This window comes from Urocampus carinirostris, chromosome 16 (genome assembly GCF_059441175.1).
Source record: "Urocampus carinirostris isolate Australia breed hairy pipefish chromosome 16, RoL_Ucar_1.0, whole genome shotgun sequence".
Lineage (NCBI taxonomy): Eukaryota > Metazoa > Chordata > Actinopteri > Syngnathiformes > Syngnathidae > Urocampus > Urocampus carinirostris.
In genome coordinates this window covers 16089740-16106656 of record NC_142364.1, presented here as the reverse complement: position 1 = coordinate 16106656, position 16917 = coordinate 16089740, and the positions used below count along the sequence as shown (strand labels likewise).

General features: G+C 41.7%; 1 protein-coding gene across 1 annotated transcript in view; it reads right to left on the bottom strand.

Annotated features, from left to right (window-relative positions):
• Positions 1-16917, bottom strand: part of ap3b1a (adaptor related protein complex 3 subunit beta 1a) — a 55575-nt gene that overhangs the window by 20181 nt on the left and 18477 nt on the right. The window contains exons 10-23 of the mRNA XM_088355953.1: positions 16852-16906; positions 16696-16767; positions 16568-16630; positions 16373-16505; positions 15901-16010; positions 15658-15834; positions 14391-14577; positions 14192-14322; positions 13610-13775; positions 13348-13540; positions 10944-11079; positions 10754-10802; positions 9204-9310; positions 2124-2352 (exon numbers count right to left, since the gene is read on the bottom strand). Of these exons, the coding sequence (XP_088212079.1) occupies positions 2124-2352; positions 9204-9310; positions 10754-10802; positions 10944-11079; positions 13348-13540; positions 13610-13775; positions 14192-14322; positions 14391-14577; positions 15658-15834; positions 15901-16010; positions 16373-16505; positions 16568-16630; positions 16696-16767; positions 16852-16906 (1808 nt within the window). The remainder of the gene's footprint in view (positions 1-2123; positions 2353-9203; positions 9311-10753; positions 10803-10943; positions 11080-13347; positions 13541-13609; positions 13776-14191; positions 14323-14390; positions 14578-15657; positions 15835-15900; positions 16011-16372; positions 16506-16567; positions 16631-16695; positions 16768-16851; positions 16907-16917) is intronic.

Below are 16917 nucleotides of genomic sequence, written 5' to 3'. Positions count from 1 at the left end.
CAAAGTATGGAAGATTCCAAATTTTTGGCAAGTTGCATCTTACATAGTGCGTCTTTATCGAATGCACACGCTTCAGCTCCATCATAAACTACGACCTCTAGTAGTGAATTATAACACGCAGTCATTTTACACCACATTAAATACAGAACACATTACTTATCCTTGCAATATTATATCCAGGATGTTATGAGCCTAATAAAATGTTTATGTAAATATTGGTGTTACAACACAGTAACTACAGTTAAAATGCTGAACTACTGCATATAAAGACCGGTGAAGTTTTGTTAAGCAATCTCAAGCGATCCGGTTTGCCTCCTTGCAATTTCAAACACAGGAAAAGCACTATAAATGTCTGTTAGTTTTACTACTTGGTTAAGAAATCTGACAATTCAAAATGATGTGAAGAAGAAACAGCAAATTGAGATTCAACCTTTCAGCTTTGATTGTCCATACATAATTTCAATCTTCTTACTAAAAATGCCTCTGAAAAGAAACAACTATAATAACACAACTTAGGTTAAAGAACAGGTGCTTAGGAGCAAAAATATTACAGTGCTCTAAATTCTAATCGGTAATCTGTGAACAACATTTCTATCTATATACCTTGGTCATATCCCTCAAGAGGGGTGACCAACAGCAAGACAAATACATATAGAAAAACAAAGAAAAGAAAAAAAGGAAAAAGTCGCAAAAAAACACAAAAATTGACCATGGCCAACCCAAATGCCCAAACACCCAAACAAGTTAAGCACCTCGCACCCAAGTTGGTCATGCTTTTGTCCCTCCAGATGAAACAGGACCCAAGAAAGCGGCCATGTCACTCGGGTCAGGGTGACACAACACACTCTTCTGTTCAACAGCAGGGCCCCACAGCTTTCACTGGTTTACCCCTGCCGCATCACACAGGTGCCCTGCCCATCCCTTAGAACACGTCTAAACATCCCACTATCTTTTTCTAACACCTCTCCACTCATTTGAACAACATGGAAGCAGCAAATAAAGATCTGTCAGCATGAATCCAGCTTTTTCTTCCTAGTGATGTCTACCCTTCGAACCACATCAACCGTTCGGGCATGCCACTCGCTCAGACGACCAATCAATATACCTCATTCTGCCTCTTTGCACGCACAAGAGTGATATTTGGCCGGAACGGTAGAGCGTTGAGCATTGGGTGTGATTAATGATAAATAGCAAGAATTCACGCAGGTCGCATCAGAGGACTTTAGACTTTTTCAAAGGTGACAATCTTTGTTTAGATGTACTGTGGTTGGTGCTTAGTTGGAATCCTTTGGCCCTTTCCAATGAAAATATAGGTGGTCCATACTGCACTGACCAACTCCAGGGACTAGTTGGCAGGGAAGTCTTTCTTTCTAAGAAAACCAACTTGAACCAAAAGCAGAAGTAAAGAGAAAGTAGTTTTTCCAAGTTTAATCTTCAGTGCACTTGGGCTTATGTGACATCTGACAAAAGTCTTCCAAATATTGTTTAATATGATGGTGAATATTTCGATTAATTTTGAAAGAATCAGATAATGTAAAACTCAATGAAGGTGAGCACTAATTTGATAGAAATTCACATTTTGATATAAAACAAGATCTCTGCGCTGACCAGCTGGCTGAGATTGAAAGCTTTGTTGTCGCTGTCTTGCACAATTTTATTTATAACCCATGTTTATTTTTGATATTGACTATGTTTTGTGAATTGTTGTTCAAGCAAAATCTACTGCAGCCTGACCATCCTGGAAGGATGATTCCCTTTTGTGAGGCTTTCTAAAGGATTTTAATAATTCTAATGCTGAGGTATACGGGTTTTTCCTTGCCCGAATGCGGATTTCAGATCAGGGAGGGTTGTTTTGTGGTCCGTGCAGTCCTTTGAAACGTTTTGAGATCAGTGGCTATACAAATAAATGTGACTTGACAAACACATTTTTAGTAGACCTTGAAAGGTAAGTCAAAACTAACAAAACAGCCCGCCTCTGGTAGTTCATTTTTTTGTAAAATTGCTGAAACTGAAACAGTGAATATTGTTTTAAGTGTGTATTAAGCATTAAAGTATTTTAAACTGATATTCTTTTATGGTCTCACGATTGCCCAGATTTCAATCTCTGTGAGCACTGTACTTACCGACGGTGTTAAAACAGTGAATCTTGAGACCGGCCGGGTTTCGCTCCCCGATGCGAATTTCCTCCAGCGGCCGCTCGCAACAGTTGGTCAGCGTGACTTGCACGGCCACCATGTTGGGCTCGTACAAGCAGGGCTGCCGGGGGAAGTGGTATTTTGCAGACAAGCCCTTACCACTCATGTGGTGAAGCAATTCGTAGCTTTTCTCCGGCTCAAAAGATGGGCTCATCCCCTAAAGACAAAGACAAGCACACACATAAAATTTGAGAAGACATAACATGGTTTCTACAAAAGCAGTACTTTAACCTGAGTGGCGCCCCGCTGAAAAGGCACTTTATTAACTAGCACAGTCCCAATTAAGATATGTCTTCACTGGCAGTTGGAAATGGACTGGATGTTCACCTGAATGAAGTCGTAATGAATAGAAAGAGAAGAGGACCTGCAAAGGCGCAGTTCAGAGACGGCTTCCCTCCTTTCAAAAGAGCTTTTACCCTTTCAGTAACAGGAAATTGTATTAAGCGGAGGGACAAAACAGAGATACGATGCTTTTGGAACACCAGCACTCTGCACTTCTCAGGTATTCACTTGGCCTCTTGATTATTTTAAGAGCACATTTAATGTCATGTTCGTGAATACATTTTTTTTTTCTAATACCAATCACTGAAGTCTTCTGCTAATTCACACAACGTAAACTAGATCTACATAATGTCCACGTACTATTGTGGTTGTTGAATGTGGTGACAAAGCCACGTTTTTGAGTGGGGAACCAATGAGTGAATTTCAATAGACTTCCTTTTTGATTCCGGGCAGACTTTCATACTTTTCATTATGATAGACATGTTCATTGAAATGTATATTTACAGGAAACTATGCTTTATTACTACATTTGGATGCAACACGTTTTTTTCCTGAATTGATAATGAACTTAAACAGAATCTTTTTAAGGTATTCCCAAACAGATTTTTTAAAATTTCAATTAACTACAGATTGTGTAGTATTCCTACCCAGAATTATGCTGCAAAATATCCCATGCACCGAGGAAAACAAAATATGTAGTCTCAAAGTTGACCCATCCGCCTTGTTTCCTGTAGCTCTATTACATCACTACAATCGCTGTCGTGAACAGCATACCACTCATTTCTGCTTGGAGGTAGGTGATTATGGCTTTTTGTCGCATGTGTTGCGGTTGGTATAACTTTGTTTCTGGCTAGCTGCCCATTAGCATTGTGGCTGCCGAGGGCTTTCCTGTTTTGTTTGCTCCCGGATAGGGCTTGTTGATTGCCGACACAGTGTTGTTTCGCCAGCTAGTCTGGTGGTAATGCCGGTTTTGCAGTGTCCCTTGGTCTATTCCCCATAGCCAATGCCACTTTTTGTTGTTTGTTCCTAGTTAGCCTGCCTGCTCACCGAATATTTTTTTAGATCGGCTAGCCTGGCATTAGCACCAGTTTTGCGGTGTCCCTTGGTTTATTCCTGGCCGTGTTTGCGTTTATCCCTGTTGCCGTTGCCGCTTTTTCTTGTTGGTTCCCTGTTAGCCTGGCTGCTCACTGCGTGTCTTTTGGTCAGTCAGCCTCGCGTTTCTCTGCCGAGGCTGCCATTTGTTGATCGGTTCTGGTGAGCTTTGTTGTACAATTACTGCAATCACCTGCGACAGAACACCTGGAAATTCTCCACAAAAAAATAACAAAACTTTGCTTAAAAGACTCGGAACAATCGGAAAATCCACGACTAATTAACATGTAAAAAAATGGCGACTGGTTTGCTAGGGTGCCGGCGTTACTGACATGACACCACAGCTCAGGAAGTCAAAGACGGGCGTTCTTCAAAATGTTGAAAATATTAGGAATATACCAATTAAATATATTTAGAGTTCTTTGCAAAATCCATGTTCCTCACGTTTTGCACATTTAGGAATACCTTTAAGGGTGAAGAAAGTTTCACTAAAATCTAAATGGATGTGAGTGAGAGTCCTTGACACCATCCCAATAACAATATCGTCAACATATTGTAAAAGGACACCAAGTAAACATTTGTTAGCCCAGGCAACAGTCACGACAACAATTTATCAGCCCGCTTTCAGACGCGTCGATGTCAATAACGCTCTCCGTAAAGTTGGCTGGAGATTTAGCCGCCTCGCTCAAGGTCTCCTGGCGGGGCCCTCCTTCCTGGAGACCGGACAGCTTTCCGGGAGCTTATCATCACCCATTTGACACAGTGGACAGCTCAAGTCTGACAGCGGCACCGACGAAAGCGCTCGTCCTTTTCCACGGGCCGTAACACCTCATGTGTAAATAAAGCCAACAAGAGGGATGTAACCTTGACTCCCTTGTCAGCCGTGTTACAGCCCCCCCTCATCCCCAGTCCCCCTTCTCGTTGCAGTCATCGTCCTCTCTGTGGACAGCAGGAAAGGGAGGTGACAAGAAGGGAACATGTTGATTGAGAGGCTCTATTATGCGTCAACTTAAAGGAAGGGGGCGTGATGGATGACGCCCGCCGTCAGTCACCTTCAGAGCGGCGGCCGGCGAGGATGCGCTTCCGATGGCTCCGTAGCAAATGACCTGAAAATCCCGCTGACATATCCGAAAGGGCTAACGGGAGCTGGGCATAGCCTCGCGCGCATGACGGCCCATTTACAAGAAAAGGAAGGGTGGTGGCAGAGGGGAGATTTAGATTGAAAATCCATTTCTGGTTTCGGGGAGGAAAAAAAAAAAAAGCTTGTCGGGCCTCAAGGAGGAACTTTAAGGTCTAATTGTCCCCTTTCAATCGGTGGAGATGACAATTAATGGCAGTAAGGCACAAAGACCTTGGTGGCAAATTGAATTAAATAAGTGTTTGTCGCCTACTCGCTTGTGCAAGTTGGAGTCTTGTGTCGAGGTTACTTCATTTATGCCAATTTATCAACAAATGAGCTACTCTTACATCGTTAATTACAAAGACTTCCAGAAGCACATACAAGTGCTAATGGACGGCTAACACATAAGGAACAGTTAAAGTATGTCCTTCATTGAGTCGAACTATTTGATGGATTTTGGCAGTCAACTCAGCGACTCAAGGGAGCGGCTGTTTGATTGTTTAACAAGTACCTTTACCGTACTATATTAATAGTCATGTCACTACACCGAGCTACAGTTGTTTGCCATTCAGACGGGAAGTGGCAAATTGGAACACGAAACAGTTTGTAAGAAAAAAAAAAACAATGACAATCAATGTCGATCATTCAATTGCAGGGCTGGAAAAATATTCAAATTAATTCAATTAATTTGTCGTTTTAAAAAGTGACAAACTGAACATTTTTTTAAGAACAGGCAGCACCGTAGATGACTGGTTAGCATGTTTACCTCCAAGTTCAGAGGTCCCGGGTTCCTGCCAGAGTTTTCTCTGGGCACTCCTGTTTCTTCCTACTTTCCAAAAACATGCATGGCAGGTTGATTTGCGACCCCAACTGTGCGTAGGTAAGGATGCATGTGTGAATGGTACTGGGTCTTTGTGCACCCTGCAATTGGCTGGCAATCAGTCCAGTGTGTCCCCTGCCCACTGCCAGCTGGAATGGCACCCAGCATTCCGTAACCCGAGTAAGCGGTTTGGAAAAAGAATGAATTTGAATTAATGAATGCCGGTGCTGATTATTAAACACAAGGTTTTAATGAATGAATTGTGGTATTTTGGCAAATCAGGCACAAGCTATGTGTTGCCATTTTTCTTCAAATCAAAATAATCTGACTGAAAATTTTGCAGAGCGTCTATTATTTTGATCAATAAAACGTTCTTTAGATGAATGCATTTTTTGTGTTGCCATTATTGTTTAAAATCACAAATGTCCAGCCTGACTAGCAAAAATCAAGATGATACTTTTGGGCTGCATCACCTAACCCAATTACATTGTGAAAAATGCTGGTGATTAATCGTGGTGGCCCTAATGTTGAGGCTTATTGCGTCTGCTTATTGCGAACAAAAACTGTATAAAACAACATGACGAAAGGCAAAACATTTCTCAAAGTCAGTTTTCCACATAAATTTTCCCATATGCTCGCCGTGAGTCAATCTGGACCCATTTGAGTGGCGGCAAGAGGTATGCGCCCCGAGATCACATCTAATTACGAGTCAGCAGCGGGAGCAGGGGCATCCGTGCCAGCCGGCAGAGGTAGGGCGGCCTGATGGACACCAAATGAACAAATTATGATGGCCCTCTTCTGGCTGTGATGAGGTCAAATGCCACTGACAGTTCAATTTCCCCCACAGTAGCCGCCCGGGCTGGCTAATTATGAATGAAACACTATCAGGAGCGGTGCTGGAAGAGGTCCCATGGCTACGCTTGGGATTTAAGGAGGTGTTGGTGAGAGATCCTAATGTCAAAATGTTATTAGAGGGGAGGCAGGGAATGCAGGATTGTGCGGGGAAGTGATGCGGGTCAAAGACAGTGACCGAGGTTAATCTAAATGCCTTTGATAACCGTGTAGTAATTCTCTAAAAGGGCCTGAGCGCTCAGCTGAGACTCGCCCGCCGCTTCAATGGGTAGATTGCACAGAAATAGAAATGACACTGGGGCCAGTCTGCATATAAAAAGGTGAACTTATTTACCCCGCTCGGCACATCATGTATTTATGCATAGAATAGACTCTAAATCAGATGTTGTAATCTGCATTTCTATTGGCCGTCCTTCACCTGCTCTGCGGCCCCAGAGTGGCTGTCAATCACGCTAAGTGGCGGGCAGAGAAAGGCATAGGGCCGAGCGTGACCCGGCGAGTTGAGAAAGGCGGCATGGCTGAGCACGCCCATGCCGTTAAAAGTAGACGTCTTTGCAAATGCGGTGTACTTGCAATCTCGTTTAAAGACCTGGCCTCCCCTCAATAGTGCCAAAACAATGCCTCAACTCCAACTTTCCTTCGGAATTAAGACACAATGGCAAAATTGAAGGTTGATTCTGAAAACGAGCTGTACAGAATTTTAAACTTTTTTGCTTTCATGCAGGATCCTCCTGGCTTCAAGTCATGATGGTAGCCTAAGTCAGTTGTGCATGCAAGAGCATGGATTTTTTAGACAAACTTGAATAAACTTTTTTTCATCTTTTTTGGTTTTGCGTTGGACAATACTACAATGCTATATCTATTTCACCCTGGTCATCCTGGAAGGGGGATTACTACTTGTGAGGCCTCTCTCAAGTTTTCTTTTTTCCTCACGTTGAGGTTTTGAGTTTTTCCTTGCCCGCATGTTGGTTTAGGATCAGGTAATTGTGTAATTGTAATCCTGTGCAGTCCTTTGAGATATTTTTGTGATTAAGGGCTATATAAATAAATGTAACTTGACTTGACTAGATTTGCTACAAAAATGCTGACATTGTTAAGAAACTTTTAAATCCCATCAAAAGAAATTTTCTTATTATTGCATTTATTTAATGTAAATTCACGATCATTTTACTTCTCATTTTCCAGATTATCTAATGGCCACTTGATACTGGTACCGGCTCCCGTTGACAGAGCTACTTAGTATTGCACATCCTTAAAAAAAGGGGAATTTGGCCAAGATGTATAATTCTAAAATCATTCCCCCCCCCCTCTGGCACCAGTTGAGTATTTACTTAGGTGTTATCGATACTGTAGATCGGGTGGCGGGAACCTATGGTATGGCTGTAAATAGCTTAATAATCCTTTTTATGGAAGCTCATTACACAATCTACGTTCATTGTTGAGACTCTTTATAACAAAGAGCCACTAACAATTTTTAAACAAACAGGAGCTCTTGCAAAAGCACCTGGAGCAATTTGATTGGGTGAGCGGTAGGAATGGGCGGAGTTATACACAGGATGTGCACACTCCTTTTCCTTTGCCCAGGGTAGGCTGCACTGAAAGTAAATACGATGGAATACCCTTTTGCAGTATTCTGTGACATTTTTACAGTGCTTGCACATTGTTTTGAAACAGTTACTTAGGACGAAAAAGACCGTCCAAATGGGCCTGAACACTGCGTAACTGCAGGAGGGAAACACATTCTAAATGGTGTATTTATATGGGACACATGAATTATTATTTTTTCATAGATTTGCTCAAAACATCAAATGTCACCAATGAAATCAAAGGTGCTTAAGTTTTTTTGTCTGGAGAGCTGGTTTAACAGTTTTGTCTGAAAATATATGGTGTGGCTCTTCTTCACTCTTTACTTTATGTATATTTTATGGCTTTTTGAGTCCAAAAGGATCCCTACCCCTGAGGTAGATTGACTTTTACACATGCATTGTTCAATAACTCAGTTCAAGATACACAAACGTACCATTATTTTTTTTGTTGATGCAGATGATTCGAGGAAATGTCAGACTCTGCCAGCTAGCGGTGAGGAGAATAAGTTGATTACAATTGTTAAGTGATAAAACTAACAGGTATCAGCCTTCATGAGTTCTTGAAGTATTGACTACAGGCTTGCATTAGGCTGATAATACCCTGTACGGGTCTTTCCCCTCGGTAATAATGAATGTAAGCTTTTTTTCCTTGTTTTGCTAGGCGGTGTGACGTGGCTCGCAACAGTTTGAGAAAGCCTAGACGGAAAGAACACCCCTGAGGTAGAAAATACACACAGCTGATGGTGAAGAAAAAGGAAAATGATCTGGACATTTCCTCTCGCCTGGGAGCAGGAGACAGGAAACAAAGTACACATGGCGCCAGAGAGACAGCGGGAAAGGTCGACCATCAGATATACACAAGGAGGCCACATGGGGGGAATGCAACAGAGAGATGGAAAGCATCAGATGGAGGAGAGCGCGGGAGAAAGCCTCACCAACCGAAATAGAGTTCAAGGGTGCAGGGGTGACAGGCGGCGCGAGGGAGGCATCCTGACGGGTCATAAATAGAAAGCGTCAGAAAAGGTCAATACTTTGGCGTTGGGAGCACAAACGTTCCACAGGGGAGGAGAAGCTCATTTCACCGCCTCCTCCAGGAACAAAACACTCTCAGTACACCTTGATGGAGAAAGTGTTGCCTGACACTTTTTTAATGCTGAAACATTAACACACACATTCAGACAAATGCCAAAAAAAAAAAAAAAACACGCACCCACGCAGACAACATTACATGAACATTAACACACACACTTCCTTACCGGCATGGTAGTAGCAGAGACACCAGAGAGTGAAAGTCCTTCCAAGTCAGACAGCAAACTAGATGAGGGCGCCAAGGACTTGGTTGTGTTTGTGGGCACTGGGAAAACTGACAACAAAAAAACAAAGACGTTGCAATAGATTTTACTTCTGAAACAAATACATTGAACAACTTCAAAATGTTCCTTTATAATAATTGGTGTTCTGGATCAGAATATTCAGTTAAATATATCATATAGCAAACAAAAAAAGTGATATCTGAGAAGGGGAATGCAGCTTATAGGATTCACAGAAAGTGTGCAATTATTACCTCAAAGTAGAATGGTAATTATAATTGGGCACCCCAACATAAAAATCACATTATTTAGTAGCCCCTCCTTTTGCAGACATAACAGCCTCTTAATGCTTCATATAGCTTCCAAAAAGGGTATTGATTCTGGTTGAAGAATGTTTTTTTTACCATTCTCTATTATAAAACAACAGACATGGGACCAAGTCACACATGTGCAAGTCTCAAGTAAGTCTCAAGTCTTCACCTTCAAGTCCCAAGTAAGTCCCAAGTATTTTTTTCTTGGGCAAGTCAAGTCACAAGTCAAGTCCCGAGTCTTAGATTGCCAAGTCCAAGTCAAGTCACAAGTCATAAAAACAGCGACTCGAGTCGACTCGAGTCCAAGTCACTAAGTCTCAAGTCCCCATGTCTGTAAAACAACTCTTTGGTCCGGTTTGATGGTTTCGGAGCATGGACAGCCCGCTTTAAATCATACCACAGATTTTCAACAATATTCAAATCTTGGGACTGAGATGGCCATATTGGTTGTATACACTTCCTCTGCATGAATGCCTTAGTAGAAATATTTAGGGCCATTGTCTTGTTGGCACAACTTCTACTTTGTCAATGATTGTTGAATATTGGTCGTAGGTATTTGTTGCTACTTACTGGAATCCATGCCACCTTCAATTTTAAATACATTGCCAGTACCTGCACCGGCCACACAGCATGATGGAACCACCGCACATTTTACTGTGGGTAGCAAGTGTTTGTCTTGGAACAATGTGATTTTCTTACGCCATGCATACAGCTTGGAGTTATGCCCAAATAACTCCATTTTAGTTTCATCAGTCCACAGCACATTATTCGAAAATGAAGCTAGCTTGCCAAAATGTGCTTAAGCATACCTCTAGCGACTCCATTTGTAGCAAGTGCTTTAGCCATATTACTCTCCTACTCAGCATCTTCTTGTGCAAAATAGTATCTGATTTCACATCATATATTTCTATTGCACACTATGTGCAGCGGCCAATACTATAAATACGTTTTTCCTTGTCAGAAATTCCAAAAAATACCTGGTGGACTCTATTTATGTATAACTCCAAAGTCTTTATTATGCAGCAATACTTCTGCCTCTAAAGAAAAACAGCTTGCTTATTGGGTATATGTTTTTCCTATAATTTTAGCCATCTTTGACTTGATTTCAGTATTTTATCAGAAGTTGAAGGTAAAAAAAAACCCCAAACAAACAGCATTAATGTTGTTCTGTTATTATGAACTCACAGTCATCGAGATCCAGCAAGGACACTTCCTTCTTGGGTGTGTTTTCCACCTACAACAGAACGGGAAACCACGGAGGATTACAGAGTTACCATCACAAGTAGGAAAAGTACAAGTTTAATGACAGTGTTAGATTTTTTTTTATATATTGAAATGTCTTGCATGCTAATTAAAACCCCTGATAAAACAATACCTTAGTTTTTGACTTGATGCTGTTCTTCCTCTGTTGCTCGGTGGCAGAATCTTCTGAATCAGGCTCTGTTGAGGAGCTTCCAGTCAATGAACTGCTATCTTCAGGCATGTGATGGTCACTACTCTTATCGGAGTCGCTGAAAATTGAAAGACACGATCAAAATCTGCATGAATATGTTGCACTTGACATCAGGGAAAAGTTATATCAATTTCATGTAAATTGTGTGAAAATATTGCACAAAGGACTAAAACTAGTGGTAAAGGGAATTAAAATTATCAATAGAAAGAAGCAAAATATTTATTTCGTAGCCAAGTTTGTTTTACATTGTAGGTATTCTACTGAGAGGATAAAATAAACATGGCTGGAAATAAAAATAGGGAGTGTGTTAATTCTAGGACCATGCGTGAACAGGCATTCTTGGCGGAATTCAAAGGTCAGGAAAACAGAAAGATCAGTGCATCAGCTTGGCTGATTTAATCTAACATTTCTCCACTGCCGTCCCGTTTCGTTGGCTAACACCGTGTCTCTTCAATTTGTCCCGATAATGAGTGTTTACTCCACTGCGCCCACCCGCTACTTTTGGCTGTTAAATTAATGAGGGGAATTGTGACGCTAACCGCCTCTCTAACTTGGGCCATGATGAAAAGCCAGTATTCATTTGGCCAACAGATTTCATTTGCGGCGAACAAGAAAAAGTCATATAAATCACGGCGGGCCTGATTAGGCTCGGCCCAGAATGACTGGGCTGTAATGAGGGCATTATTCCGCGTTTGTTGTGGAAGCGCTCGGCTAAGGGGAAATGCGCTAATCACCACACTCGTGTGGGAGCCGCACTAATTCTGCCGGCAAATGGCAAAAATGGGGTCGGACGAAGAGCGGGCATTGGGTGTCACTTTGTGTGAAGGATGTGAGGTTAAAAAGAGCCGCAATGAGTCAAATGGCACGTTTGGCTAACACCACTAAGTGACCAATCACCAGTCATTAACCATTAGCCATGTAAACGTGGCCCCGGGCTTGTGGTGGACCATTTTGCTCAATTTGTTTTGTAAAGGGAATCATGGTGGAAGAGAGGGGGGGAGGGGGGGGGGGGGTGTTGTGCCATGAACCAAGAGCACCTCCCATATTATTATTTAAAAACATAGATCAAGTCAAGTCATTTTTTATTTGTATGGCCCTTAATCACGAAGAGTCTCAAAGGGCTGCACAGGTTATTACACAGACTATTATTTCAAACTATTGTTACACCATCCCCTGATTCAACGTCTTACATGCAAACGATTTGCAAATGTTATAAATGCTGACTTTAGGTAGTTGACGTCAAGCAACAGATACAAGCTGTGTTTATCAATAGGATGCATCATCTGGTTCATTAACTTTATCTCTCGGAAGATTTCTCACGCTTCTATGTCCAAGCGCTGCCGAATTAAAACAAGATATTTGACTGTTTTGAAGTCATACGTTCCTGTGCACGCCCGGAGCGTAAACAATTCTACAGCATCATTCACGCTATATACTTTGAAAACATCCCATCAGGAGCCTGTATCAGGTTGGGCAGGGCAGGGAAGTTTACAGACTGTGGCAGTGCAATTGGCATTTACATTGCAGTCAGTGTTGAACCGCACTTTACTAAAGTGTGCTTAGAAGCAGCCTTGTCTCAGGACCAGTCTCCATGGAAACTGAGACAAGATATGAAGGCAGAATAGACAAAAACATTCGAATTTATTCGATGTGCTCTGGAAAATAGTCGTGCAGTTAGCAAACTAGTTTGGAGGTCTTTTTGAACTACTTGTACTCTGTAAGACACAAAATGCCGTAAACCCGCTATTAGAGGTGAGATCTTAGGCACGGGCATAAAAGGTCAATCATTAAGTTGGGCCGGGTTTCTCTTTTGCATGTTTTTTTCTTCTTCTTTGAGGATTTGTACAGCATGTACAATGTTCGGAGAACCTACTCTTACTCAAATTATTTGTACGACTACTTCTTAATTCTACTTGAGTAATATGTATCTGAAACTACAGTACTTTTACTTGAGTATCACACTTTGGCGCCAAAGTGCAAGGTTGATTGGAGGGACCGAGCCCGAAGTAAACCCGAAGCTGCACCTCTGCGCAGCGCATACTCCAGCCATAGTGGGCACTTTGGCGTTGAATTACGCACGGCGCCAAAGTGCAGCTTCAGGTTTACTCAGGCCCGGTCCGTGGTAGGTCCACGTGTTGGAATATTGCATGAATATATTATCTATCTTTTTCCCAATTCACAGCTGAGATGACTGAGTCTTACTGAACAATGGTGCCGAAATGAACAGATGGCAGTTTGATTACAAAGATGAGGAGGGAAAGGAACATCTGGCCTGCTCTTAAATTTTGTTTTTGCCAATTTAGTTGATTTTGGGCTTTTTAAGTACCTGTCAGCTGTACTTTGCTTGCATTTTTCCACCTGAGACTTCTTGGTCTTTTTCTTCAACATCGTCTTCCTCTTCTTTTGCTCCAATTCGCTGGTGCTCTTTTCCGATTCACCAGAACTTTTCCCAGAATCGTTGGAGCTTTTATCAGACTCTTCGCTGCTCTCATCCTCTTTGTCGCTATCATTTTCAGACTCTGGCGGTGGCATGTGAAACAGAAGTTAAGTATAAACTAGTTTCCAGTCAAATGAGTATTTACTCAGACCTTCACTGCTGCTGCTACTGCTACTACTGCTGCTGCTGCTGCTGCTACTGTCATCGTCACTGTTATCAGACGCGTCGTCCTTTTTTTCTCCATCCTCATCAGAGTAGAACTTCTCATCAGATTCAGGCGTCTTGGCCTTTCCAACAAGCGGTGCCCACTCATTCACCTTAACATTACACAGGGAAGCAAATTAGACCTCATCTAAAATTCAAATCTGAGAGAATAAGACTGGGCGAAGGGATCTTCCAGGCGAAACCAGCAATAATAACTGGGAATAAAATCTCAAATTGTTGCATTTAAATTACTCGTTTTAAAAATGTTATCAATGAATTTTAATATAGAAGACAAAACCCTTTTTTTTTTATTAAGTGCTGAAAAGATAAAAAAGTAACTCAAAAAGATAATTTAAAACAGCAATTTTAATGTTCATTTAAACATTTACCCAGAAGCATCTTGAAATAATTTGCAGGATTTAGAAAAAAATGATAAATTTCAAGACAATACTTACGGTATAAAACAAACCAATAAAAGAAATAATGCAAGTGCCCCCCCAAAAAGCGTTTTTCTATTCTCTTTTCTTACTGGCTCAGTAACTTCCACGTTTCTCACAGACTGGTCGGGTGCCACTTCAGGCCAGTCTGACAGCTCCTGGTACCCAGCAGCTTTGCTATTAAGGCTGTGGGAAAGTGTCCCCAGTTGAAAACGATCCCGATCTGAAAGGCAGTAGGACAAAATGATAACTAATCATTCCACGTTGTTGTTTGTACTGCATGATAAATACCTTTAAAAGCTGACTGGAGCACAGGGGCAGGCTTGGGTGCCAGAAGGATGCGGCGGGCATACTTGTTGAGGGCACTGCCCTTGTCGCTGGGCACGATCAGCTTCCGTATAAAGCGGGTCCGATCCCGGATATCATAGTTCTGGTCATACTTTCCCAGATTGAGGATGTACTGGGTCAACAGCTTGGTCTGGAGAATATTTCACAAAATCATTGTGTTAAAATGAATACCAATTTTAAGCAGAAGTCAAACCAAAACCCTTTTTTGGACAAGAATATATTCTATGCAGCCCTACTGGTATTCCAAAAAGTAACGTGTTTTATGACGTACAAAAAGTCGCATAATTCACCTGTTCTTACACATTGCAAGCATACACATCTTGCTGTTACTTTTTGTCCACCGATACTTTTATAGAAGTTCATCGGGCCAAGCAGGGCACAGCGCATAGTACGTAAGTCTTGTTGCTGGTATTTCAGAATACAAATAACTGTTCATTATTGACATAGAATACATGAGTTCACAAAAATCGTGTTCAAGGGTTTGGAGAGAATGATTTGGAATTGACAACACATGGTGTCCTATACCTGCAAAACATGAAAAAAGGCAAAAGAAAGCTTCTGGTCAAGGAAAAGAGCCTAATCTTAAATTAGTTGTAAACTGGTTTTACGTGGTCCCCCCAAAAATTCACATTATTCTGTGAGCCTTGAAAGACTAGTCAAGGGGTGGCAGACAAGTTTGACACAAAGAGCCGAAACTTTTAACTGTGAGAGTGAAAGAGCCACGCCACGCACTGACCTGCCATGACAGACAGACACACACAAACACACACAATTAAAACATTATTTCCCATAACATACTCCTCTCCTTACAATACAACAAGTATTGTTCTTGTGTTGATTTCAAGGAAAGTATCAACCCTCAATACACAAAAAAACTAAACATGAAACAAGGAAAAGAGCCACAGTATATAGAAAATATAATGAGGCAAAGAGTTGCATTCTTATTGGCTAAGAGCCGCATGCGGCAGCTCTAGAGCCATGTGTTCGCCACCCCTGGACTAGTCAGAAACGTCAGCTGATACTCACAAAAATGGCATAAAAATAAGTAAAAAACTGAAAAGCATTCCGCATTGAACGCAATGGGGACACATACAGCCAAATGGCTTCAAAATGACCCTATTCAAAAAAGCACTACTGAATATTGACACATTGTTTATTTGTTCCTTACTACATTGTGATTAACTGTGGGTGTGTCTTGTCATCCTCATACCTGCTTGGAATTGGTGAGGTAGAGCTTTGCTGCCAGGTTGACAGCCTGCAGCTTGACTATGTCGTCCTCTGCAGTAAAGGTCTTGGCGATCTTTCGCAGCACGTCAGGAGCAATCTTGGGCACGCGCTCGCAGTACTCGCCCATGAGCCATAAAATGCTCGCCCGAGCCATAGGTACCTGTCAACAAGATTGCGCTGCATATCTTTTAATTGATCAAATAATTTTATCTTTGTGAAAGCTTACTGTGATTTTGTCAAAAAGCTTTGCCATATGCTTAATGATTTCTCTGTGCTGCGTGGGCTGAGTCAGCAGCAATTTACGGATGACCACCACACTCTCGGCCACCACACCCTCTGCATAAACCACAAAGGGCAATCTTATTTCAAAACTGATTTTTTTAACATATTGCACAATAAACAGTGTGTTGGACTTTCCTTTTCTCTGCTAATGAGCCATCTATTGATTTTAATGACTTAGCAGTCATTGAATAGATTACAATAGAAATGGAATAGATTTGAAACATAAAGCAAACCAACCAATTCAAACCATTTCATTTTGTAATATTCATCTCAACCAATAATCATTAGATTGCTAAGCAGTTCCACTTCCTTTACAGTCTTTTTTGACAATAGTTTCAGCATTACGCAATTGCAAAACAATTGGAAGTCACAAAGTGCGTGGCCAAAGAAAATTACAAAATCAGTTGTCTTTTTACCGTCTCTGTTGGACAGCAGCAGCACTAGACCATTGAGGCATGTGTCCGTCACCTCTGTGATGTTGGTGGCACACCTTCCAATAGCCTGGATCGTGGCCGCGGCAAACGCTTTATCTTGGCTCTTTACGTACGTCTGGTTGGAAAAACAAAGTGAAAGCTGGCCTCTTTGCAGAAATTGTCGACAAGAAGCCAAACCTGAAACTCTCTCAAGATGGTAGAGATGTTGGCTTCGTTCGCCAGGTTGGTCAGGATCTCCAGCTTCAAATAATGTGTTGTTATGAAAAGGGATCCGTTGTAAAAAATAAATAAATAATGGATTATACCTTGAGTGTTTTAATCTGTGTAGTGTCTGTAGATCGGACATAAAAGCTTTTCATGTAGGGCTCGAACATTCCCTGTTTGGATTTAGAAATTGCAAATAAAAACACTGACTTGGCCTGCTTTTGAATACAGAATTACACATCCCGGAACATATTTACCTTCCTCTGAATGGACATGGTGGCAATGTTCTGAAGGACCACGTACTGCACCTCTCTGTGGCACAG